The sequence below is a fragment of the Trachurus japonicus genome, chromosome 8 (genome assembly GCF_045865225.1).
Source record: "Trachurus japonicus isolate A0001 chromosome 8, Traja_1.0".
Classification (NCBI taxonomy): domain Eukaryota; kingdom Metazoa; phylum Chordata; class Actinopteri; order Carangiformes; family Carangidae; genus Trachurus; species Trachurus japonicus.
The window spans coordinates 16,784,784-16,809,478 of record NC_140914.1 but is presented as its reverse complement, the minus strand read 5'-3'; the positions used below and the strand labels follow the sequence as shown (position 1 = coordinate 16,809,478).

At 39.4% G+C, this 24,695-nt stretch overlaps 1 protein-coding gene across 1 annotated transcript; it reads left to right on the top strand.

Moving 5' to 3' along the window:
* Nucleotides 1-10,322: 10,322 nt before the first annotated feature.
* On the top strand, nucleotides 10,323-24,242 carry sdr42e2 (short chain dehydrogenase/reductase family 42E, member 2). The gene is made up of 11 exons (XM_085784277.1): nucleotides 10,323-10,827; nucleotides 13,621-13,716; nucleotides 13,920-13,977; nucleotides 14,994-15,112; nucleotides 15,219-15,294; nucleotides 17,742-17,824; nucleotides 19,710-19,847; nucleotides 19,965-20,030; nucleotides 20,538-20,601; nucleotides 20,722-20,795; nucleotides 23,693-24,242. Exons 1-11 carry the CDS (start codon nucleotides 10,369-10,371, stop codon nucleotides 23,921-23,923), a joined length of 1,464 nt encoding a protein of 487 aa, XP_085640403.1. The 5' UTR covers nucleotides 10,323-10,368; the 3' UTR covers nucleotides 23,924-24,242.
* Nucleotides 24,243-24,695: the final 453 nt, after the last annotated feature.

Genomic DNA, 24,695 nt, shown 5'->3' with positions numbered 1-24,695 from the left:
GGACCCCAAGAATTGGCAGCAAGAGAAGAGTCCAACTGAAAAATACTTGCTGCCAGTGATTGGGTCTCCCTGCCACTGGGATTGGCTGAGCCATGGTGAACATCATCTTTCTGAGCCCGGTGCTGAATCTACCCCTTTGAGGTTTTCTCGGCCTAGTGAAGATCAAGCTACTACGTCCAGAGCGAGTCATTCCTCTCTGAGGAATCCTCAGCCTGGTGCAGAGAAGCCCGAAGAGCTGCAATTACCCTTCTGCGTTAGTTAGTCCAGCCTGGTGAACAGGGCCGTTGCTAGGAATTCTGGGCCCCCTTAAAGAATACTAAAGTGGGCCCCTCCCCCTAACTTTTCCTTTTTTTTTTTTAGACTACATACGTATTATCGTTTTTTATTTAGCCTTCTTTGTTTTGATAACACTGCAAAAACCCAAGTATCTTACCAAGAATATTTGTCTTATTTCTGGTCAAAATGTCATTTCTAGTCAAAACAAATCTCATTATACTTAAAATAAGACACATCATATTAAAAGTAGCTTGTTTTTAGACACTTTTTACTCCTTTCAAGCATATTTTCACTTGGAATAAGTAGAAAAAATCTGATAGTGGAGCAAGTTTTTCTTCCTTATTACAAGCACAAAAAACTTACTTTCACTGGCAGATTTTTCTACTTATTTCAAGTGAAAATTTGTTTGAAACAAGTGAAAATGATCTAAAAACAAGTTAATTTTTTAAAATAACCTATTTTAAGTGGAAAGAGATTAGTTTTGACTAGAAATGAGACATTTGGACAAGAAATAAGACAAAAATTCTTGGAAAGATGTTGAGTTCTTACAGTGTACTATGAGTATTAGTCAGGGTCTTACGCAGAATAATTCAGTCATACAAAGATTAGACTACTGGGGTTTTTTATGGGCCCCACTAGGCGCTGAGCCCCTAGAATTATCATCACCTTTCTCCCCTATACACGGCCCTGCTGGTGAAGACAGGGTTGCTAAGGCCAGAGCCGAATATTCCTTGTTGGGTTATTTCAGCCTATAGGTAAAGATTGGTTTCCCGAAGACCGGGAAAAAAAGGCACCAAGGCACCAAGCCCCTCAGCCAGAACAACGCCCCCGGCAGAAGGATCTCAGGAAGTTCATGACTGGCCAGCCAAAGCCTGTATCCCACCCTAAAAATGGTAAATAATGGTTATCATTCATTAGAGTCAGGGTTAAATTGATATGCTGTATGATTTATGAGATGTAATTGGGTTCATATGTTCTAATGCTGCATTGAGCATTGCTAAATTCCTGCAATAAAAATTCAACCTAAAGACAAGAGAAGTGTTATCCTCATAATAATTTGAGTCTGTAGATTTAATTTGATTGACACTGTAAAGCTGTTCATGATAGTAGGCTAGAAGCTCAGCATTGGTGTGCACAACATTCTTTAGGTTCTTAAAAGATAATCTAGTTTTGTGTCCACTTGAGAGAGTTCCCTAGGGTTATTTTCCAAACCTTTAAATTTGACATAGCAAATAACAAGAGCTAACATCATAAGAGGAAAGCTGCGGATGTGTCAGGTGACTGTTCCTGGGTGGGTGGGCTGCTCTACCAGGTGTAGTGGCTATAGGCGAGTTTCCTTAAAGCAGAAGTAAGCGATATTTTTGTGTTAATATAAGTCTTAAATAGTTATATCTTCCGACAGCAATCACTTACATAGAGTGTTTGGACCGAAACACGGGTCTGTCAGTCACTCTGCTCTGCTCTGAGCCGAGGAGAAAACTTTTTTCGTATCCTACAAGTTTTATCCAACCTTTATTTATACAGGTAAAATCTCATTGAGACCCATGGGTCTCATTTACAAGAGAGACCTGATGACATCATAATGACACATGTACAGTATTAACAAAAGGCTGTGCCAGGCCTGTTTCATTTTTGGGGCACTTTAATTTACTTTCAGAACATGATGTGTACTAAGTGAATGGATTTTCCTTTGAGACAGCACATTTGTAAGTCAATTTAATGCATTTCCAGAGAGACGGAGGTTAAAAAGGGTTAAAAGTGACCTGAGGTCAGAATTAAATCAACACGTCGTGTACTTTTTCATGAAAAGAGGTAAGTACATATTTAAAAAGTACAGTTTTATTGCAGTTTATCTCCAAATTGCTTTCACAGTTCAGTCATTTGGTAGCCACTTAAGAGCCCCGCACCCCCTTCCCTCCCACCCCCGCCCTCTCTGTCTTTAAAGCAGATATCAGTGGAATGTTTTTGTTAATATAAGTCCTAAATAGTCCTATTTTCCGTCAGCAATCACTTACATGAAGTATTTCAGCCTAAACACGAGTCTCTCCGTCACTCTGCTCTGCTGTAACCCGAGGAGAAAATTTTCCTTGTGGGATACAAGTGTTATCCAATAAGGGGAGAGAACGGCATGAAGGGCTGTGTGTGCAGCCAAGGGATGCGCGTGAATGTGGTGACGTAGCACGAGGACCAATTGATGCCTGACAAGGGCGGGGGCTGCTAACTCATGGTGCGTTCAAGGAAACTCGTACTTTGTGTTTTTCCTTCCTGTGAAGTCATACCAGTTCGATCTGGTACGAGTTCACGGGTCGGAAGTTACGAGTGGCCGTTATAGGGAACTTTCACAGACAACAGGACGGTAAAAACACGAGCTACGGGTTACCTGGAACGCTACCAAGTCGTAGTTGTGACTTGAAGCTGTAACTTACGGTTTCAAAAGCCTGCCTTGAACACAGCATTAGCCGAAACGGCCGTGCCACTGATATCTGCTTTAATTACGTGCCATGCATTTAAGTGTCAGCTCAGGTTTGGCAGTCTGTCTGTTGTCTGCTAAATAAAACATGAAGCGTCTATTTCTGTCTTCTCCAAAAGCACTGTGCTCAGGAAGTGACTGCTGCTGCTGTTGCTGTTTACCAGGCCTATGGTCATGTCACAGATACATCTGTTAACATCATCTGAGGCTGGAGCTTTGAGTCATAACGCTTTTTTCTTGTGCGAAATCATATGGCGACAGATTTTCTGTTCAAGAGAAATTCTCAAATAAATAACATGGTTTGGAGAACTGTGGAGCTGATGATTATTATTGAATGTTTAGACTGGGATATTGGTTGAATGAGCTCAGCCTGTGAAAAACTGTAAGCAGTGAAAATCCCTTAATTTTGCTCCTTGTGTTTGGGGATTTAAAAAACAACAAAAAAACAACATATATTTAATATTATTTTATCAGATTTGATGAAGTGTGTCCCTGCAGCCACACTATATTTTTACAAAAATGGCTGAAAATCAGCAAACCTTCCCCTTAATGACTGTCACATAGGAAGATAGGAAGATAGGAAGGTATAGGATAGGATATAAATGTAATTTGTAAACGTTTCAATCTTGTAGACTACAGCTGTAAGCCTTGTGTGTGTATTTTCAGGACCCATTGAGCCCGAATTGTACTGTAACATGCATTGATGGAAAGCCACTGAGTGACGGCACTTGTCCATGATAGTTTATCATGGAGAGATGGATGTGTCATTGGCAATGAGCATTGGCGATTCATCAGGTTTAAAATGTCGCCTACCCAAGTCAGCTGAGGAAAACATTCTAATTTTTGGAGACATTCATTTTGAAAGTGAAGACTTTAGCTACCAGAATAGCTGTGCAGAGGGAGAGAGAGAGAGAGAGAGGCAGAGCATGGGAGAAAGATGGAGACAGGGAGAGAGACAGACAAACAGAGACAGAGAGAGATAGAGGGAGACAAAGGAAGAGAGAAAATTATTATGTTAGAAAATTATTTTTGTGACTTTGTTCCACTTTCCTATGTTATACCTGAATTGAGTAAATGTAGTTTGAAGCTTAACATTTTTAAAGGGACAACGAGGAGTTTTGGAAAAGCGAAGCGTTTTCACACTACATGTATGAGTCTCTGTGTGCACCGTGAAATTCTTTGACCGGCGCCAGACAGACTCATGTTTTCATTCATCAAGAATTAAAGTCAGAGGTTCGAAGAGGTTCACATACCGTCGTACTTCCGACCATAAACGGCGATTCAGTGGCGTTAATTCCTCACCCTTTGCTGGGAGGGGAACATAAAACATACACAATAACATATCTATTGTGTTTTTCGGACTTTGTATTACAGCACTTTTTAAATTAATGTTGCACTGTATTTTAATTTTTAACTTTTAATTTATATCTAGGTTGCTCCTCTGTTGTGTAGGCCTAGACATTACAGGATATATTTTGTCATATATTTTCCTCCTTGTATCCTATTTATTTTCTTTAACCAAGTTATTTTTCTCTGGAGCGGCCTGGCTGAATAATTTCCTTCGGGATGAATAAAGTTCTATCTAATCTAATCTAATCTAAAAAGTTATTCTCATGATTTGCCACGAAACCGAAAGTAAAGAAAGCTGGTCGGCTCGCCCAGCATCTCCGCCACCACTAATAATAACAAAATAACGATAGAGACAAAACGATATATTTATCGAAAATGGGCCCATTAACAAGTGTGGGTAGCGTAGATTCATCCACATTAATATGAGACTTTTTTATAACCAAATAGAAACTCCTTGTTGTCCCTTTAATCCATTATTTTATATCTGTGAAATATCTAGGAAATATCCAAATCTATGAAATATGCAATTTCTATGAAATATCTAGCCTATTTGTCTAAATCTATTAAATAAAGAAAGAAAGAAAGGTCAACAACTATGTTCTTGTACTTGCTTTTCACCCATAAATGCATAATGCTGAAAAAAACAAACAAACATTTATTTTGGATAAATTACTCAAGAACCATTTAAAAGGGGTTCTTTAATAATAAACCAGTTCAGACCTTCTTAAAAAGGTTCCATAAATAACCTATTTTTATTGAGGTTCTTTGGAGAACCTATTCATGGTGCCTCAACGAACTGCCCTTCGATGGTTCTTTGTTGAACCATAAAAGGTTCTTCTGCATCACTCCATTGGTTCCAGATATCACCTAATCACCTATCACCAAAATAAACAACAACCAAGGGTCAACTTACTTAATGGTTAACAATTAATTGCTTGAATGTATATAGGCTTGCTTTACAATTTTACAGTTTTATAAGCCATTGATACATTTCCTTTGGCTGCTTAGAGGCTTTCCCCCTCTGATCTGGACCAACGTCTTACAACATTATCAAGCGCAAACGTGATGGAATAGAAACCTTCATGAAAAACGTAGCAACAAGCAGGGCCGGTTCTAGGCAGGCATTCTGTATATGAGGGGGCAGTCAGAAATGTGAAGGGGGCATCGTGTGAACACATCATGCTCCAGCACTTTTTTTTCTCCGTGCTTATAGTAACTTCATTGAATTGGGTTGTTGACTATGTGTCCAACCCCAACCTGGAGAAGTGGATTGCACTTTGTCAGGCCTCTACCTTCAGACCTGTCCAACTAGGGGCTGGGGGGGCCAACCAGGGTCTCAAATTTGTTACTGTTGTAATGCATAGAGCCACATTATATGGGGGGTTAGGGGTGCATATACCTGCAAACCCAGAGGGAGTGAAAAAGGTGAGTAGCTAAACCCCTGTTGGGGGGTCTGGGGGCATCTCCCCCAGAAAATTTTTGTGATTTTAAAATTTGAGTGAAGCATTCTGGTGTACTCTGAGAAGTGTGTGTGTGGGGGGGGGGGGATTCTGAAACGTAGAATACTAAAAAAAAAGAACAGAACATTTTAGAAAAGAACAGTGTCCCTTTTCCTGCAGATTTTTGTGCTACTGCAGATGATTTTGTCAACTTGTAATATACACATTTTTTGAGTATATTAAAGCAGAAGAAAGTGATATATTTGTGTTAATATAAGTCTTAAATAGTTATATCTTCCGACAGCAATCACTTACATAGAGTGTTTGGACTGAAACACGGGTCTGTCAGTCACTCTGCTCTGCTCTGAGCCGAGGAGAAAACATTTATCGTATCCTACAGTTTTTATCCAATGAGGAGAGAGAACGGCATGCAGGGCTGTGTGTGCAGCCAAGGGATGCGCCTGAATGTGGCGACGTAGGGACAAGGACTGTTATGGTGCGTTCAAGGAAACTCGTATTTTTCCGACCGTGAAGTGGTACCAGTTCGATCTGGTACGAGTTCACCAGTCGGAAGTTACGAGTGGCCGTTATAGTGACTTTCACAGGTAAAACAGGTCGGAAAAACACGAGTGGGTTGTCTGGAACGCTACAAAGTCGTAAGTCGTGACTTGAAGCTGTAATTTACGATTTCAAAAGCCTGCCTGGAACGCAGCATTAGCGAAAACGACCGGACCACTTACTTCTGCTTTAAAATGTGCTTTCTCAACTTCTAAAATTTGGATTTGAGGGGGCAAGACATTTATTTAAGGGGGCGCTGCCCCCTCTTGCCCCTGCGTAGAGCCGGCCCTGGAACAAGTAACTTCAGACTTGAAAGCTTATTAGAACCAGCATCCGCCTAAAGGCATTGGTTTATGTTGATCAAAGATAAACTTTGAGTAGGCCATTCTGCAGCCAAGTAGCCTAAGATATAAATCAACATGTCACCTCGTGCATAATATGATTTTATGGCTTGATCTGTCTGGACAGACTGTAGGTCGACGATGTCGTGACACTTTAGTAATTCGCCTGTAGCTATTAGATCCTAATTAGAGAAACATCATTAACTTCATTAAATGGGTAATTTGGCGGCGGGGCGCGCTGCCTGCAGACATTACGGTAGGAGAGAGAGTCCCCGTGCAGGTGAAGCTGGAGGTGATTGACAGGTGAGAGAGAGGTGGAGCGTCTGGAGACACCGTGAGCGCATTGGAAGGGGTTACCTGTTGCCTGGATTATTTCACGAGCCAACCGGCACGGGTATGGATGTGAGAGGCCGACAGGAACATTAAGGTAAGTCCATGCGTATGAGTTAAAGTTAGAGTTAGTGAACGGAGAACTGCAGGACCAGTGATGGGGAATCGATCCTCGCATAGTTTATTCATCACTGTGGCTGAATCATGTCCTTAGCTCGTCTGTTTCATAGAAAAATACAGTTTAGCGATTTTTTGTTGGGTATGCCTACAACTACTGAAACCTTTCATGGAAAAATAAATGGTCTAGTATGCAACGGAGTGACGGGTTACATCTGTTTTAGCCTATAGGTTAATTCCTTACATTGATTCATTCTCATATTATTCATGAAAATTCAGATTCAGATTCAGAATGCTTTATTTGTCTCTGAAGGGCAATTCAGTTCTTACAGTCAAGGCAAACATGTAGCTATAAGGTAGTAGCCTACAGTATGCGGCAATAGGGAATAAAAATAAAATTAAAAATAAACTATAAAAAAAACAACTTAGAAAATTAAAAACCGCCAGGTAAATAAGTAAAGTGCCTTATTATTGCACAAGTTTGCGGCTCTTAAAGGTATATGGAGAATGCTTATTAAAAGCTACTTTTTCAAAAATAATATATGCACGGGGCGTTTAGAGGGGTGCAGAATAAAAGTATTACTTTTCCATAAAATAATATATTTAGTCTACCGTAATTAAATTAATTTAAGAAATTTTGACAGGTTTGTGAGGAATATTATATCATTCAAAACGGTGTAGCCTACTAGAAAACAGGGTTTTGTATGTGTAACATAGTTTTGTAAACTTGTACATTTATGTTTGTATGTTAGTTGTTGAATTGTGTAGCTATTTGATGAGTTTGATGAGGGAAACCAAGAAATCCCATGAGCCTCCGTAACGTAGCTCTGAGCAGCTCACGGCTCTGCTTCGCTGTTCTAAAAATAGCTTGCACTGACGATTAAAGGTAACAAACCTACTCCTAAAACTATAGGGATTATGGGGCAATTTGACAAAAAGTTGAACTATCCCTTTAAGTTTAAGTTTAAAGGGATAGTTCACCCAAAATTCAAATTTCACTCATTATCTACTCACCCTCATGTCAACTAAGAGCTGTGAGAATTTTCAGAGTCCTCCGTTCCTTCACTGAGTTACGGGGGGAGGGTCCGCGCAGCAGTATTTGTCCATATAATGGTTGTCAATGGATACCAACTGTCTTCGTAACAAAAAGACACACCAAAAAACATCCAAATGCCTCCATACTGCTCGTCTGTAATGTCCGTCTTGTATTGAAGCCCCGACGTGAGAAATTGTTCCGAAACAAATTGAGTAAGTCTTTATCTTAAGCGTGTTTGTAGCGGAAGCTCCCAGTGTCTCAGTTCACTGCTCTTCCTGTGTCCGGCGGAACAATTTCTCATTACATTCTCAAAATGTAAATAATATCTTATGTTTGTGTGAAAAATCTAAAAATTGTACACAACACTTATTCATTAGTTTAATTAATATAATAATTAGCCTACTCAATAGCTGTTCTGGCATTCTTTCAAGTTCAGTCCCAATTTACTTTTTTAAAGCCCATTAACAAGCGGTGGTCAGTTATTATAAACTCATGATGTGATCTGAACACCCTTATTGTAATACTTTAATTACTGTTAAAGTTTTTTTTTATTATTCTGAATGTTTGTATGGTTTTATTTGATTATACTTTATTTATCCCCGAGGGGAAATTAGTTCATGACAGCAGCCTTAAAAAGAAGAAAGGAAAGCATGACAAATTAAACAAAGAATAAAATAATACACAATTCATAAAAATACTTTAAAAGATGAAGATGCTACTGTGCTCTCTGTCTGCTGGCATTTCTTGGCACTTTTACATTTTTGTTGTGCTTTCCGACTCTTTCATGTGAGTTCAGCGTTGTTGTTTCTTGTGTCTAGGACCTTTATCCTCTGCTCTGCTTTATTGGTTTTTTAAAGTATATTTTGGGGCTTTTTATGCCTTTATTGGATAGTACAGACAGGAAATGGGGAGGCAGAGAGAGGGGATATGACATGCAGTGAAGGGCCACCCCATGCAGGATTCGAACCGGGGCTGACTGCAGCGAGGACTGTAACCTCTACACATTGGGAGCTTTATTGTTAACAAGGTCTATGCCTCTGTGTATTACCAAGTTAAATAAAGCTCGAATGAATGATAAGAATGATAGTAGGGCTCCCAAAGATATATGTCAGGCCAAGTTTGCATCAAAAGTCAAAAGACTTCATAACATTGTGTCAAACCTCAGCAACCTGGAGAAATCCATTTTAAATTCTTACAAGTATCTGCATCATGTATGATATATAATGTATTGAAAACATAAGAAAAAGCACGCACATCCCAAAATCTGAAACGCTGGGTGCCGGACATAAAAAGTCAATGATGAAAAAGAAAAAATCCGCACACCAGCAAAAGCTCCAGAGCAATAATTTATTATCACCTAAGGGGGGAGTGTAATGTTTCGGGCTCAAGGACCCTTCCTCAGACTAACACAGGTGAAAGCAGTGAGCCTCTAATATACTCTTAGGTCACATGATCAAACAGGTCACACATCTTAAGTGCACAATATTCCAAAAAAACATTACATAATAAAACACTCAACAAGAAAAGGAAAAAATAGAAAAAAATATATATGTGCACAAGCATGCTATGGCAACAATAACACAACACTATCATCAGGTATACAAAACACCATCATACAGTCATGTGAATTTATGATATACATGATGTGACATGTTACAGTGCCATGATTCAGCTCAGATTTAATCATAGGGTCATAGTTTAAAATATCTGGGAAACGATATCTCTGGGTTCTGGGTCATTTTACGCAGTGTTAAGAGCTTAAAGGGATAGTATCTTTTTTTTTTAAAGTGGGGTTGTATGATCTATAAATAGCCCCTAAGTACTTTAATTGCAGTAGAAGACTCTCTGCACTCCTCCCGTTAGCAACGCCAGCCCATAGCCCTGCCCAGAGATTTACAACATACAGTGTTGTGAACAGACCCAAAGAAACGGCCTATTTTCACGGCCTAAAAGAGGTTTTACCTGAAAAAAAATACACAGTTCCATTGTTCGCTATAATATAGCCTAATTATTTGGACCTAACCAACTGCTGATCTGCGGGCGCTAACCCTGGGCGGAGGGATACGTGAGTTGGTTAGGTCCAAATAAAAACTGCGTTTTTCCTGCACTTTGAGGGGCTGGAAAAAATTACATTATAGCGAACAATGGAACTGTGTATTTTTTTTCAGGTAAAACCTCTTTTAGGCCGCGAAAATAGGCCGTTTCTTTGGGTCTGTTCACAACAATGTATGTTGTAAATCTCTGGGCAGGGCTATGGGCTGGCGTTGCTAACGGGAGGAGTGCAGAGAGTCTTCTACTGCAATTAAAGTACTTAGGGGCTATTTGTAGATCATACAACCCCACTTTAAAAAAAATGATACTATCCCTTTAAATAAGCTGGTAATGTGAGACTGAGCTTCACAGGTCAAACTTTAATGGTACTTTTCCCTCCTTCTAACGATCAGGAAGTCTATGGAGCTGTGTGGTCCCAATATGAGTGAGAGTGGAGGCTCCATGTGCCAGGTGAAGCAGCAGCTTCCGTGCCACAGCAGCGCCCCACTTTGTCGCCTGCAGGCCGGTGGGCATCACATGCACAACCTCCCTCACCTGCCCCACCACCAGCCGTGGGCAAACCACCACCAACCGGCCCCGGCCGTTGCCTCCAGTCCGGCTGTGGCCATGATGCGACACCGGGTAAATGGAGCCACGGCGGCCGGCTGCAGCGGCCCAGACTGCCCCGCCTCTAGACTGGAGGAGGAGGTGGTGGCACTGGCTCGGGGCAACTCCACGGGGAAGGTGGTGGTGACGGGTGGAGGCGGATACTTTGGTTTCAGGCTGGGGAGGGAACTGGCCCGTCAGGGGATGTCTGTGATCCTTCTGGACATGAGCCCGCCTCCCTGTGATGTCCCCGATGGAGCCGTCTTCTATCAGGTATGGGACAGTGGAGAGGAACAGGGCCGGTGGCCGCTGGCATAAACACTCTGTGCGGTCGTTTAGGGCCACAGCCGTTAGGTGGGGGGCCACATGATCAGAAAGGTACCGGGGTTCTTTCAAGTCATTTAAACATCCTGAGGTCTGCACGTGCACGCTATGAGCTTCATATGTAATTTGAAGTCAATATTCAGCTTCTTTTATCTCACATTTGAGACATTTGGTGAAAATAGAACGGCAGAATGACAACATTTGTGCTCAAAAAGCAATCTTACAAAATGTCATTTTAGACTTGTTTTCTACACTTATATATTACCAAAAAACAGTTCATTCTCATGACTGAAGGAGTGTTTTCACAATGGATTTGAAATTTTTCAAAAAGCAGACCTCAAATTTCCAGCATTTGGCCTAAATTATTTCTTTATACAGTGTTCTAGGACAAATTGGCCTCAGTGTGCTTACAGCGGAGGTTCTAATATTTAGACATAAAACACTTGAGTATTGTTACATCTGCAAGTATCTTAAAAAGATAAATTTAAATAAATATGTAAAAATCGAGAAAATGGCCTCAAACCTCAGAGGGCATAAACACGTCTGTATTCAGTTTTAACCAGTGATTTGGTGTTTGCGCTTTGAGTGCAGGGCCACAAACAAAAATCTTGTTTAGGGGGCCACCAAAATCCTAGGGCCGGCCCTGGAGAGGAACCTCACTATGCCCTGCTGTGCCGTTGTAGATTTCCTTTATGAAACAAAGTGCTTTTTTTCCAGTCTAATTGTTGAGGAGATACAGTTGCATTGGTTATTTATTTTTCTCTGCGTTTTGGTCCCTTCACTGATAACGTCTTTTAAATATTTTGCACATACAGTCAGGGCCGTTGTATAGGGGAGAAAGGTGATGATAATTCTAGGGGCCCAGCGCCCAGTGGGGCCCATAAAAAACCCCAGTAGTCTAATCTTTGTATGACTGATTTATTCTGCGTAAGACCCTGACTAATACTCATAGTACACTGTAAAAACTCAACATCTTTCCAAGAATATTTGTCTTATTTCTTGTCCAAATGTCTCATTTCTAGTCAAAACTAATCTCTTTCCACTTAAAATAAGACTCATTACCTAAAAATTCACTTGTTTTTAGATAATTTTCACTTAAATTCACAATAAATATAAAAATCTGCCAGTGAAAGTAAGTTTTTTGTGCTTGTAATAAGGAAGAAAAACCTGCTCCACTATCAGATTTTTTCTACTTATTCCAAGTGAAAATATGCTTGAAAGAAGTAAAAAGTGTCTAAAAACAAGCTACTTTTAATATGATGTGTCTTATTTTAAGTATAATGAGATTTGTTTTGACTAGAAATGACATTTTGACTAGAAATAAGACAAATATTCTTGCTAAGATACTTGAGTTTTTGCAGTGTAATGCTGCATTAGCATCAAAACAAAGAAGGCTAAATAAAAAACGATAATACATACATAGTCTAAGAAAAAAAAAAAGGAAAAGTTAGGGGGAGGGGCCCACTTTAGTATTCTTTAAGGGGGCCCAGAATTCCTAGCAACGGCCCTGCATACAGTATGTTGAATAAGGGGTTCCCAAACTTTTCCATGCCAAGCCCCCCAAATAGCATTAGCTTCTGGCCAGGGACCCCCTTTGCAAACCCACCAACAATACTATGTTATATGTAAAGAAAGATCAACTATTGAATGTTTTTTCTTACTTTTATTAATACAACAATTATTACATTTGTTTAGATTTGTTTTCAATTGATACGCCCTGTCTTTACAACAGATGGAGTTGGGTTTCATGTTTAAACAAGATTTTTTTTTTTAAACTTTACAACTTGACACTTTTTTCTTTATCTTATCTGTTTAAACAAGATAAAACTGACTACTTACCAGCTTGACACTTATTCTGCTAACTGCAAATAAGAATAATATTTGCTAATTAACAACTTAAACACGTTTTTTTTCTTTATCTTATCTGTTTAAACAAGATAAAATGGAATACTACCTTGACACTCATTCTGCTAACTGCAAATAAGAATATTCTTTTCTAATTAACAAGTTAAACCAGATTTTTTCTTTATCTTATCTGTTTAAACAAGATAAAACTGACTTATTCTGCTCACTGCAAATAAGAATATTATTATTATATTATTATTCTCTGGTAGCCACCTGAAGTAAAGTCCTAAAACCTTCCCTGTACTGGGGGTTGATTGTGATTGTTAAATACCTGACACCTTCAGTAATCATATAGGGAAATAAAAAAGGAAAATCTCAGTTTTCTAACATTCTTCTGTTTTTACATTGTATCACAGACAGTGTGTAGTGGTACAGTACATGGTGGGGTAATAGGTCTGGGGTATAAATGACCTGAAATACACAGTACAATGCTCCCAGTGCTCCCAGCAGACTTAAAAATGGACTGTAGTGTTACGTTGCATCAGTCTACGTGCTGGCTGGAAACAGACGCAGCTGAGTGATCCGCCTCAGTTGGCCAGCTGCTGACTGGGTCGGAGAGGGCGGAGACATGATTCAGGTTTCACCTGCAGCCCTCATGGCACACTTACCTTAATTATAACTGTCCTTTCATGAGGTGGTTATTGATGTATTGTGTTACTTAAACTGCTAATGCTGTGTTGAGAATACACTGCAAATGTATGTCGGTTATTAATAACAAATCATAGTCATGATTAAAATCAATACTTTACAGTGTCTTCTCTCATAGATGGACTTGTCATTAATGTCTGTAGAGTTGGTTTAATTAACTGAGGGTGATTTTTCTTCTCTCTTTCCTAGAGCGACATCCGAGACTATACCTCCCTCTATAAAGTGTGTGAGGGGGTCGACTGTATATTCCACGCAGCGTCTTACGGCATGTCTGGACCAGCACAGGTGACTTCCCTTCACGCCCTCTTTAGCACCTTCTCACCACTTGATCATTCAAATAAAGAGTCAAAAAAAGCAAAGATTTTCATTAAATAATAAAGTGCTGCAAGTTCTGAACTTATATGACCTTCAGAGTATTAACTCTAACTTAACTATTAACTAAAAAGTAAAACAATTGAACGATTTCATCCATTTCTCTTTGCCTTCAGCTGCAGAAAGAGCAGGTGGAGTCAATCAATGTTGGAGGAACAAATAATGTTATAAATGGTAAGAATACATACAAACAGCTGTCATTCAATACCATGCACTGTGAAAATCTCTGAACTTCATTTGAACACTGAAAATACGAGATCCTCCCAAAATATGGCCCAAAAGGGCAACAAATTCCTCACTGTATTAGAAAGGTTATCTCAACTTAATACAGGGCCGTTGCTAGGAATTCTGGGCCCCCTTAAAGAATACTAAAGTGGGCCCCTCCCCCTAACTTTTCCAGTTTTTTTTCTTAGACTACGTATGTATTATCATTTTTTATTTAGCCTACTTTGTTTTGATGCTAATGCAGCATTACACTGCAAAAACTCAAGTATCTTACTAAGAATATTTGTCTTATTTCTAGTCAAAATGTAATTTCTAGTCAAAACAAATCTCATTATACTTAAAATAAGACACATCATATTAAAAGTAGCTTGTTTTTAGACACTTTTTACTTCTTTCAAGCAGATTTTCACTTGGAATAAGTAGAAAAAATCTGATAGTGGAGCAAGTTTTTCTTCCTTATTACAAGCACAAAAAACCTGCTTTCACTGGCAGATTTTTCTACTTATTTCAAGTGAAGATTTGTTTGAAACAAGTGAAAATGATGTAAAAACAAGTAAATTTTTAGGTTATGAATCTTATTTTAAGTGGAAAGAGATTAGCTTTGAATAGAAATGAGACATTTGGACAAGAAATAAGACAAATATTCTTGGAAAGATGTTGAGTTTTTATAGTGTACTATGAGTATTAGTCAGGGTCTTATGCAGAATAAATCAGTCATACAAAGATTAGACTACTGGGGTTTTTTTATGGGCCCCACTGGGCGCTGGGCCCCTAGAATTATCATCACCTTTCTCCCCTATACAACAGCCCTGCTTAATATGATCCTTCAAGTTACTTTTGCTGAATCTGCAAGATATCCCATTTGATTTGATCAAATCCTGATTCCTGTCTGTCATTTTGCATACACTGGAGGCACGTTAAGGAAATGTATTTTCAATATTTACCCTTGATCTGCTCTCTCTCAGTCTGTAAGGAGAGGAGCATCCCGCGGCTGGTGTACACCAGTACCATCAACGTGGTGTTTATGGGGAAACCAATTGAGGATGGTGATGAGGATTTGGTGCCGTTCGTGCCCCCCAATGTGGTGGGTAAAAATAGGAACAACCCATAAATTGTTGTGTGTTGTTTGCTCTTATTTTATTTTTTAGTAACAAGCGTTGGGATAAGTTTTGTTTGTCTCTCTGTTCCAGCACATTGACCACTACTCCAGAACTAAAGCGATTGCGGAGCAGATGGTCCTCTCAGCCAATGGATGCTCCCTGAAAGGTGTGAAATGATCCATATGTGTGTGACGGTGTAATCATAGAGCCTCATGAAAAGTGGGCTGCCTGCAACCCTATCTTTTTTAGCTCTCTGTGTAAAAATGTTTTTGTGTATTGGTTTGAAATAATGACAGCGGGCGGGAGAGAGTATGGCTGTGGTACTGTAGCCATGGAAACTCAGCGTGCAATCCAATACAGACAGCGACACTGGTTTAATTTTAGAGCTGGACAAAGCAGAACCAAAGAGTGCGACAGTCATGTGACTCTAGAAATGAAACACACACACACACACACAGATGCAATCTTCTAATGCATTGTAATGGGTTTTACGTTGCTTTACATCAGCAGGTGTGAAGCCTCTCATTCCCTCCTCCACTGTAACCCTACACCTTAACAGTGACCATCACCCTGTGTATATCAATCAAGCAGGAGTGAGGAGATGTCTCATTTCATTTTAAGGTGTAGGTTCATCTTCATCCTGTCTGCAACAGGAGGATATAGGTTTGGGGTTTTTATTTCCACTGACTGAAAGACTGAAAGCCTTGGATTAGGCCTAGCTACTTCTACTGTATCTTCTTCTCCAGTAGACTGATTTGAGAGCCACAGTTACAACTACGGTTTTCAGATTAAAATCTTACATAAAAAAAAAAAAATCAGCATAATTTATCTTTAAAAATGTGATGCATCATCGAAAGCCCAATGGTGTCACACAAAAAAAGTAGTTGTAGATGTGACTGAGCAATGGTTGCATTAAATACTGTACAACATCAAATCCAATAGAAGTAAAAAAAGTAAAAAAAAGTAAATATTGGAAATAAACCTATTTATAATAATATAATATAATATTCATATGTACAATACAATAATATTGTGTTTTTTTCTTCTTTACTCCTCCTCCTCCATTATGTCTTAGGTACCACTCGCATGGACTAAATAATCAAATGATTTTCTAATTATCATATCATAATTTAAGTTCTACAAGAGCAGAACAAAAGCATTTACTTTTAGTACTCAAAACCTCCTAGAACTTTATATAAAGATATAAAAACTTCTTCTACCTCGTGGTGAGTGTTTCCTATATGGAACACGTGTTTTTATATTAGTACTGTAGTTGCCAGGTTGGTCATTCTTACCATGTTTCTTTCTATGCTAAGAAATATACTGTATGCCCATGCTGATACTGGCTGCTGCAGCAAAATTTCTTTTTTTTTTTTTTTTCCTTTTTTTTTTTTTTTTTATTAATAGTGCCATATCGTGAAAAGACATACAGTTACTACGGACAAACTACAAGGGTGCAACGTGGGTGACTAACAAATAACAATATCATACCAACAAGACTTCAAATAGGCAAACAAAGAAGAGACAAGAACAAAACAAGACACATATATATATATATATATATCCATATGATAATGGTAATAAAGTTAGTATACTTCATAATAAAATGAAAAGCAGCAAAATTTCTTAATTTCACTTTTCGATATAAGAAGGAGACCTCTATGTTGCTTTAAAGGACAATTCCAGGCGAATTCAACTCGGGGGTGTATTTTCATATCATTTTAGGTCTAAAAGAAGGAATCTGAAGATTTTCAGTTTAATCACTCCTGTTTTGCGGTACAGTAGTTGCACCACGGCAGCAATGAATGGGAGTGGATGTAAGTTCTGCTGTTTAGGCTGTTTATATCCCTCAAAGCCGCATTTTTTCCACAGACAGCGTCAGATGGAGACTCAAACATGCACCGAGAAGTTTATTTACTTCAAGCAAGCCGACATGTTTGTAAAACTAGATCTAATTCAAAGTCTCCCGGAGTCTCGCGCGAGACCCAGTTGCCGCTCGGTGTGTTCAGGTGCAGTGGGGAAAGCTACCGTTTGTGTCATAAACACAGGAATATCAACTCGTTACTTGCTTCAAGTAAAAAAAACTTCTCGGCGCAGGTTTGAGTCGCCATCTGACGCTGTCTGTGGAAAAAAAATAACACTTCAAGCAAGTAAAGAGTTAATATTCCTGTGTTTATGACACAAGCGGTAGCTCCAACTGCACCTGAACACACCAGCACTGCAACTTCGGGCTCGCGCGAGACTCCAGGAGACTTTGAATTAGATCTAGTTTTACAAACATGTCGGCTTGCTTGAAGTAAATAAACTTCTCGGTGCATGTTTGAGTAGCCATCTGATGCTGTCTGTGGAAAAAAAATGCGGCTTTGAGGGATGTAAACAGCCTAAACAGCAGAACTTACATCCACTCCCATTCATTGCTGCCGTGGCGATGCGGGGACAGACGCAACTACCGCAAAACAGGAGCGATTAAACTGAAAATCTTCAGATTCCTTCTTTTAGACCTAAAATGATAGGAAAATACACCCCCGAGTTGAATTCGCCTGGAATTGTCCTTTAAGTGTCAGAAAATTAACAGTACATGATTGGTGAAAGTTTGTATTGTGTCTTGTGCAGGGGGAGAACTGCTGCGGACCTGTGTCCTGCGGCCATGTGGCATCTACGGACCAGGAGAGAGGAGACATCTTCACAGAGTGATGGTGAGGGACTCAAACTCAAACAAGAACGTGTAGCCTACTGTACATTGTCCTGTAATAAAGATGAATCCTTTGTGTGTTGGCACTGGGGGAAAAAATGCACATCTTGCAGAGTCTGATGCCTCCCTGGCAGAGCGTAGTCCAGCCTGAAGTGTTTACATTATTGATGGAGTTCTCCAGGTATCCAGTTACAGCCAGCTTTTCTTCCAGTCTTTCCTCTACAAGGCACCAGTTTGGGGTTTATTGTCGGCCAAGTGGCCACGAGAGCCGACTTTAATATTCTGCAGGTCAAACTGACTCTGTAGCCCAGGGTCAATTAGTACAAAGGTACAAAAGTAAATATGTTTGAAGATTTATTTACAAATTCTTGATACTTATCTTTCCAAAAATATAAGCTTACGTCAAGTTTTAATATTTATAAGGACATTCATTTCAGTTGAGAAAATCTCTGGAGTACAATTAGACTTGAGTCACTTTCTTGATGTCTATAATTACAAAATAATAGACATCATATTGTTAATAGTGAACTTTAGTGAAACAATTTGAACTTATTTTTGTGCTTTTAAGTTTTATCTTGGAAATGAAGTGGTGAGTACATGAGCTGGCTTTCCTAGTTCATCTCTATATGATACAATATACAGTATAAAAGTAGTACATTTGTGTGAATAAAACATGTTTAGTGTATTCACAGACTGACAAAGGGTAAATATGCTTTACACTTCAGAACTGTAGTTTTGTAACTCAAACTAAATCTATTTAACTCTCAATTGCTAAGGAGTTAACAGCATCCCTGTTATGAGGAGGGTAACACATAATGGGCTCTGCTCACAAGATAACCAATCTTACCTTAAAGATGAAGTAAAGTTGTGATAAAAAAGTCCCCACCTCGTAGATCAACAATCACAAGTGCACTTCATCTCACTGAAAACTGATTTTTAATTTGTACTTGGATGGATTAACCCAGTTGTAGCAACAACTGGGTTAGTCTTCATAAGAGTGACTATTAATCTCTTTAAAAGAGATTAATAGTTGAATGCCAATGATACAAAATATGTTACTGTATATATACTGTATATTTAAAGGGATAGTAGCATTTTTTAAAAGTGGGGTTGTATGATCTACAAATAGCCCCTAAGTACTTTAATTGCAGTAGAAGACTCTCTGCACTCCTCCCGTTAGCAACGCCAGCCCATAGCTCTGCCCAGAGATTTACAACATACATTGTTGTGAATGGACCCAAAGAAACGGCCTATTTTCACGGTCTAAAAGAGGTTTTACGTGAAAAAAATTACACAGTTCCATTGTTCGCTATAATATAATTTTTTCCAGCCCTTCAAAGTGCAGGAAAAACGCAGTTTTTATTTGGACCTAACCAACTTACGTATCCCTCCGCCCAGGGTTAGCGCCGCCAGGGATACGTGAGTTGGTTAGGTCCAAATAAAAACTGTGTTTTTCCTGCACTTTGAGGGGCTGGAAAAAATTATATTATAGCGAACAATGGAACTGTGTATTTTTTTTCCAGGTAAAACCTCTTTTAGGCCGTGAAAATAGGCCGTTTCTTTGGGTCCATTCACAACAATGTATGTTGTAAATCTCTGGGCAGGGCTATTATGGGCTGGCGTTGCTAACGGGAGGAGTGCAGAGAGACTTCTACTGCAATTAAAGTACTTAGGGGCTATTTGTAGATCATACAACCCCACTTTAAAAAAAATGCTACTATCCCTTTAAGACTGACTCTCTCATTCAACCTGCCATTGGTTATATAGTCTGATTATGAGGCCAGTTCCCATTTAATAAAAAAAAACACAGAAGATAAAAATGTGAAACAATACAAAGCAAACAAAAAACACGCATGAGAAAATCAAACTGTCCACCTTCTTTGTCTCAGGTGAACGTGGAGCGTCGGTTGTTCAGTTTCAGGTTCGGGGACCCCCAGGCCAGGATGAACTGGGTCCACGTAGACAACCTGGTGCTGGCTCACTCTCTGGCAGCGGAGGCTCTCACACTGAAGGGGAGCTGTGTTGCTGTGAGTGACGGCAGGATGAACACCCACACATCCCTCTGATCACAGCACTGTGGAGAACTAAAAAGACCCACACAGACTAAACTGGACATTAACACAATCATTTCTGTTGTTTTGCAGAGTGGACAGGCCTATTTCATCAATGATGGAGTCTCAGTCAATCTTTTCGAGTGGCTGACACCTCTGGTGAGTTACAGAACAAGGCAGGTGATAAACATTGTTTACAGACACCAAAACCATCCGTTCACTGCCTCTATTAACAGTCATTGTCTTTACCTTATCTCTCGGTGTCATAGATCTCCACCAAAAAAAATCCATCCACTCTACTGGAAATACTCACTCCTGCACCAAATGTGTATTAATCGGCAGCTGAAAATAGTCCCCCATTAAAAGCACTACTGGTGCCATTTTTAAAAATTGGTTAAAAAAAAATGTTTTAGGCAGTTGCTGGGCCTTTAGGAACTGAAACTTTATCTCTCTGACCTGTTTTTAAAGATTTTTTTAGAAGAAACTTATCAGTTTGGATGGGGGAAGTCTGTCTGGTGTGGCATTTACATTGGATTTGTTGAAAATAGTGGGAAAAAATCGAATAAAGTTATCCTTATCCTAATACATTTCAATGGTAAGTACAGAAAGATTAACTTCAATTACTTCGCTAATTACTTCACTTTCTTTTGCATTTTTCTATTGCAGTTTGAAAGGCTGGGCTACAGCAGACCATTGATAAAACTGCCTGTTTCACTGGTCTATTCAGCAGGTACTGCTTTTCCTCATTCGATTTACGCTTTTTCTAAATACTGTATCCCCTTGTAACACATTTGTTTTGAAATTTGATGTTGTTGTTTTTTTACTACACTGACATATCCTCTGTTTCAAGCCATCCTGGTGGAATACCTGCATTTAGCTCTACGACCGGTGATAACAGTGCCTCTCCTTTTTACCAGAAGTGAGGTAATTAAGCTTCCTCCTGTCTGTCTCTTTTAAACTCTCCCTTGCTTGTCGGGTTTTGAATGAAATCTGGAGATCCTGCCTTTTTTTTCTGCTTAAGCCAGTTTTTATACCCAACATTTGTCATTAGTTGTTGGACCTTGAGACACGTTTATAGTTGACAAAGATGTGATTGTGTGGTGTTGAAAGTTACACATTGTGGAGCTTTGTGTGAACAGCACGCATGACTAAATGAAAGTATGTGTCCTGTGTCCTGGAGATTAAGTTACCTGCTCACTAATGAGTAGATTCTTGTTTAAGTCTCTCCCTCAGCAGCGAAGACAGACTTCATTAGGTATTTTCCTATCACCCCGCCCACCTCCACCCCCCTATAGTCTGATGCTATACCTTGCACACGAATTATGGAAAACCAAAGTGAGTCTTGAATGATTCAAAGGTTTTGGTATGAAATCTAGGGCTCTTTAATGCTATTTGCTGGTCCCTATCTCCATGAAAACACAGTAATTATACATTATCAGACAGAAGGCCTTTACGCTACAAGCCAAGGAGCCTCCGCTGCGACCCGTAAGGTCCTCATGAATGAGTGATGAGCCAGAAACTAAAGCTGAGCGTCGAGGGCCTGCACCTGGAGCTCATGCTGTCAGACAGCTGCTGGCTGGGGGATCGATGATTGTCCTTTGAATAAAACATAAACCGCAATGGGTCAGAACAGGAAGTTCAAGATGAGGTTTACAGGAAGTGACCTCAGTACGATGGCTGTTGCCATGGTGAGCGGAGTCGGGCAAACTCTCGGCCCAGGCTCAAATGATCCTGCCAACTCTCAGGTTAAACCATCGCAAGACATGCAGATAGATGCCTTTTTCCTCTCGTGCATAAATTCCAGCTGTAAATGTAAATGCGTGCTGCTGTAGAAGATGCAGTTTCAAATGTCAAGCCATGGTTCAGTGCTGAACTATCTGACCCTGAAGTGTTCGTTACAGTTAGTTTAAAGGACAAGTCTGGTGTCTGATGATACCTAGACTCTATAGCATCATATTGTCAAGAAATCCAACAAAAAGATCAAAACCATCCTACAAGTACAGTTTGCATCCACAGCCTTGTACACTTCATACAACCGGGTGGAAATACACTTAGCTATTAGAGAGAGAGAGAGCTCATAGGATCAGCAGTGTGCAGACTGAAGCAGGTTTACATTATAGTGTTTTTTTTGGGTGAAAAACTAATGCTTGCAATCAACTCAGAATCATGAAAAACCCCTAGTTTGACCCCTCACAAGCTACTTAAGGCCAAATTAAACACTTCATGTTAGGAAATCCAGGTGGTGGCAGCCAAAATAGCCTAAATAAACATACATGGGATAATATTTCAGGTTGGGATCATCAAAATTTGTTTACAAGACATCTTGAAGATTGTAAAAATATAAAAGTTAGGAAAAAAATGTCAATAGGGCGCATTGGGAAGGAGTTCCTGTGATAGAATTCCACCGTTGTTTTAACTTTTTTTTTGTGTTTTTTTGATTTTTTATGTACCACACATGATTTAATCGTGGCAATCTTCATCTCTACCAATTCCTCATGCCAAGACAAAAAGAAAATCTGGTCAGTTGTCTCTGTAGGATGTAGTTCAGGAGCTATATAGATTAAAATTTTTCATTTTTCACAGTCGGAAATCCAGGATGGCCACAAAAGATGTTCAAAAAAAACATGCATGGGACAATAATTGGCGTGGGGATCATCAAAATTAATTTACTAGACACCTTAAAGATTACAAAAAGCTAAGTTATATCTTATAAAAAATATATCTTACGGGTGCATGGTAACCCCCCCTGGCTACTAGACAAGACAAAAAGTGAACTGACTGTGTTGGATAAGAGCTTTAAAGAACTCTTCTTGTCTCACTGAGACATTTATGGGCACTTTATTCACTGCGTGTGCTTCTCATGCAGATACCTTATCCCCAGACAGTAAGAAGATGCAGTAACAGGAGGCATCCATCGGTCACATGCTACAGTATCAGAACGTAAAACCAAGTTATCAGAAGGGTATCGGAGGTTAATCTGAACCATTAGTCTGGCTGGCCTTTGCCTTTTGGTCTGACCTTGTGGCTGGCATAAACACTGTATGCGGTTGTTTAGGGCCACAGCCGTTAGGTGGGGGGCCACATGATCAGAAAGGTACCGGGGTTCATTCAAGTCATTTAAACATCTTGAGGTCTGCACGTGCACGCTGTGAGCTTAATTTGAAGTCAATATTCAGCTTCTTTTATCTCACATTTGAGACCTTTGGTGAAAATAGAATGGCAGAATGACAACATTTGTGCTCAAAAAGCAATCTTACAAAATTTCATTTTAGACTTGTTTTCTACACTTATATAGGATTACTGTAAAAGCAATTTTACAAATTTTCATTTTAGACTTGTTTTCTACACTTATATATTACCAAAAAACAGTTCATTCTCATGACTGAAGGAGTGTTTTCACAATGGATTTGAAATTTTTCAAAAAGCAGACCTCAAATTTCCAGCATTTGGCCTAAATTATTTCTTTATACAGTGTTCTAGGACAAATTGGCCTCAGTGTGTTTACAGCGGAGGTTCTAATATTTAGACATAAAACACTTGAGTATTGTTACATCTGCAAGTATCTTAAAAAGATAAATTTAAGAAAATATGTAAAAATCGAGAAAATTGCCTCAGACCTCAGAGGGCATAAACACGTCTGTATTCGGTTTTAACCAGTGATTTGGTGTTTGCACTTAGAGTGCAGGGCCACAAACAAAAATCTTGTTTAGGGGGGCCACCAAAATCCTAGGGCCGGCCCTGCTGAAGAGCTCGATAGAGATGACTTCTGTTGTGATAAATAAATTAAAAAATAAAAATAAAAAACTCACTTTCCGCTGCAGGTGAGGACCATCGCAGTCAGCCACACTTTCAGGATCAACAAGGCTCATCGAGAGCTGGGTTACTGTCCGAAGCCCTACAGCCTGGCGGACTCTGTGGAGCAGTACCTGAAGTCCCGTCGGCCTCGCTCCACCTCATCTCTGTTCAACCTCTCCTGGTCCTCGCAGCACCTCGTCTTGCTGCTGCTGCTGGGTTTCAGTCTGGTGCTACTAATGTTGTCCTGCATATTCTGATAGTCTGAACTGACCGATCTTTGGTAGCTACTAGATTACTGGATGGGTGGCGGGACTATAAACTGTCTCAGGCAATGTGATTTATTGTTAGGATATAAAATTAAAAATAAACGTTTTTGCTTCTATTTTTTTTCTCATAAAGGTGATGGTTTATTTCCACCATTGTTAAACACAATAAATTATGACCTTAGATAGTATACGTTTTTAAAGTTAAGCAGTCTTCCTTTGATTTACATTTACTGTCTTGCCTCCTCTGTTATGACATGGGTATATGTGGTGTCTAATTTTAAAATGATGAAATTGTTGTTAGAGTTGATAAAGCTATGATTTCGTTAATATGAAAAAAATAAATATATATATATTTACATTTCATTGATTGTATGTAAAGCATGCAGTTTCTATGATAAAGACTTGTTGAAATTTGCATCTGTAGTGCTTAATTAATATTTAAGTGGTCATTTTGTAAACTTTTAGAAATAAAAGCATTAACAATGAATGCCAATGATCATTTTATATCTACAATAAGGAAATAATTAAATTCCTAATTTACTATACTCAAAGGAAAGAGGGAAAGAATATCTTCTTTACTGTAATTTAACCCTCCTGTTGTCCACCTGGGTCAAGGAAGGAAGGGAGGAAAGAAGGAAGGCAGGAAGGACGAAGGGAAAGACGGGAAGAAAGAAGGAAGGGGAAAAGGAGGGAAAGATAGATGGAGGGAGGGAACATATTGGGTCAAAAAGGAAGGGAGAAGGAAGGAAGGGAGGGAGGGAGG

Coding starts and splice junctions, on each gene's coding strand:
- sdr42e2 (XM_085784277.1), top strand. CDS start 10,369: ATGGAGCTGTGTGGTCCCAATATGAGTGAGAGTGGAGGCTCCATGTGC. Junction 17,825..19,709: donor GACATCTTCACAGAGTGATG/GTGAGGGACTCA, acceptor TCTTTGTCTCAG/GTGAACGTGGAGCGTCGGTT. Junction 20,796..23,692: donor TCCTTTTTACCAGAAGTGAG/GTAATTAAGCTT, acceptor TTTCCGCTGCAG/GTGAGGACCATCGCAGTCAG.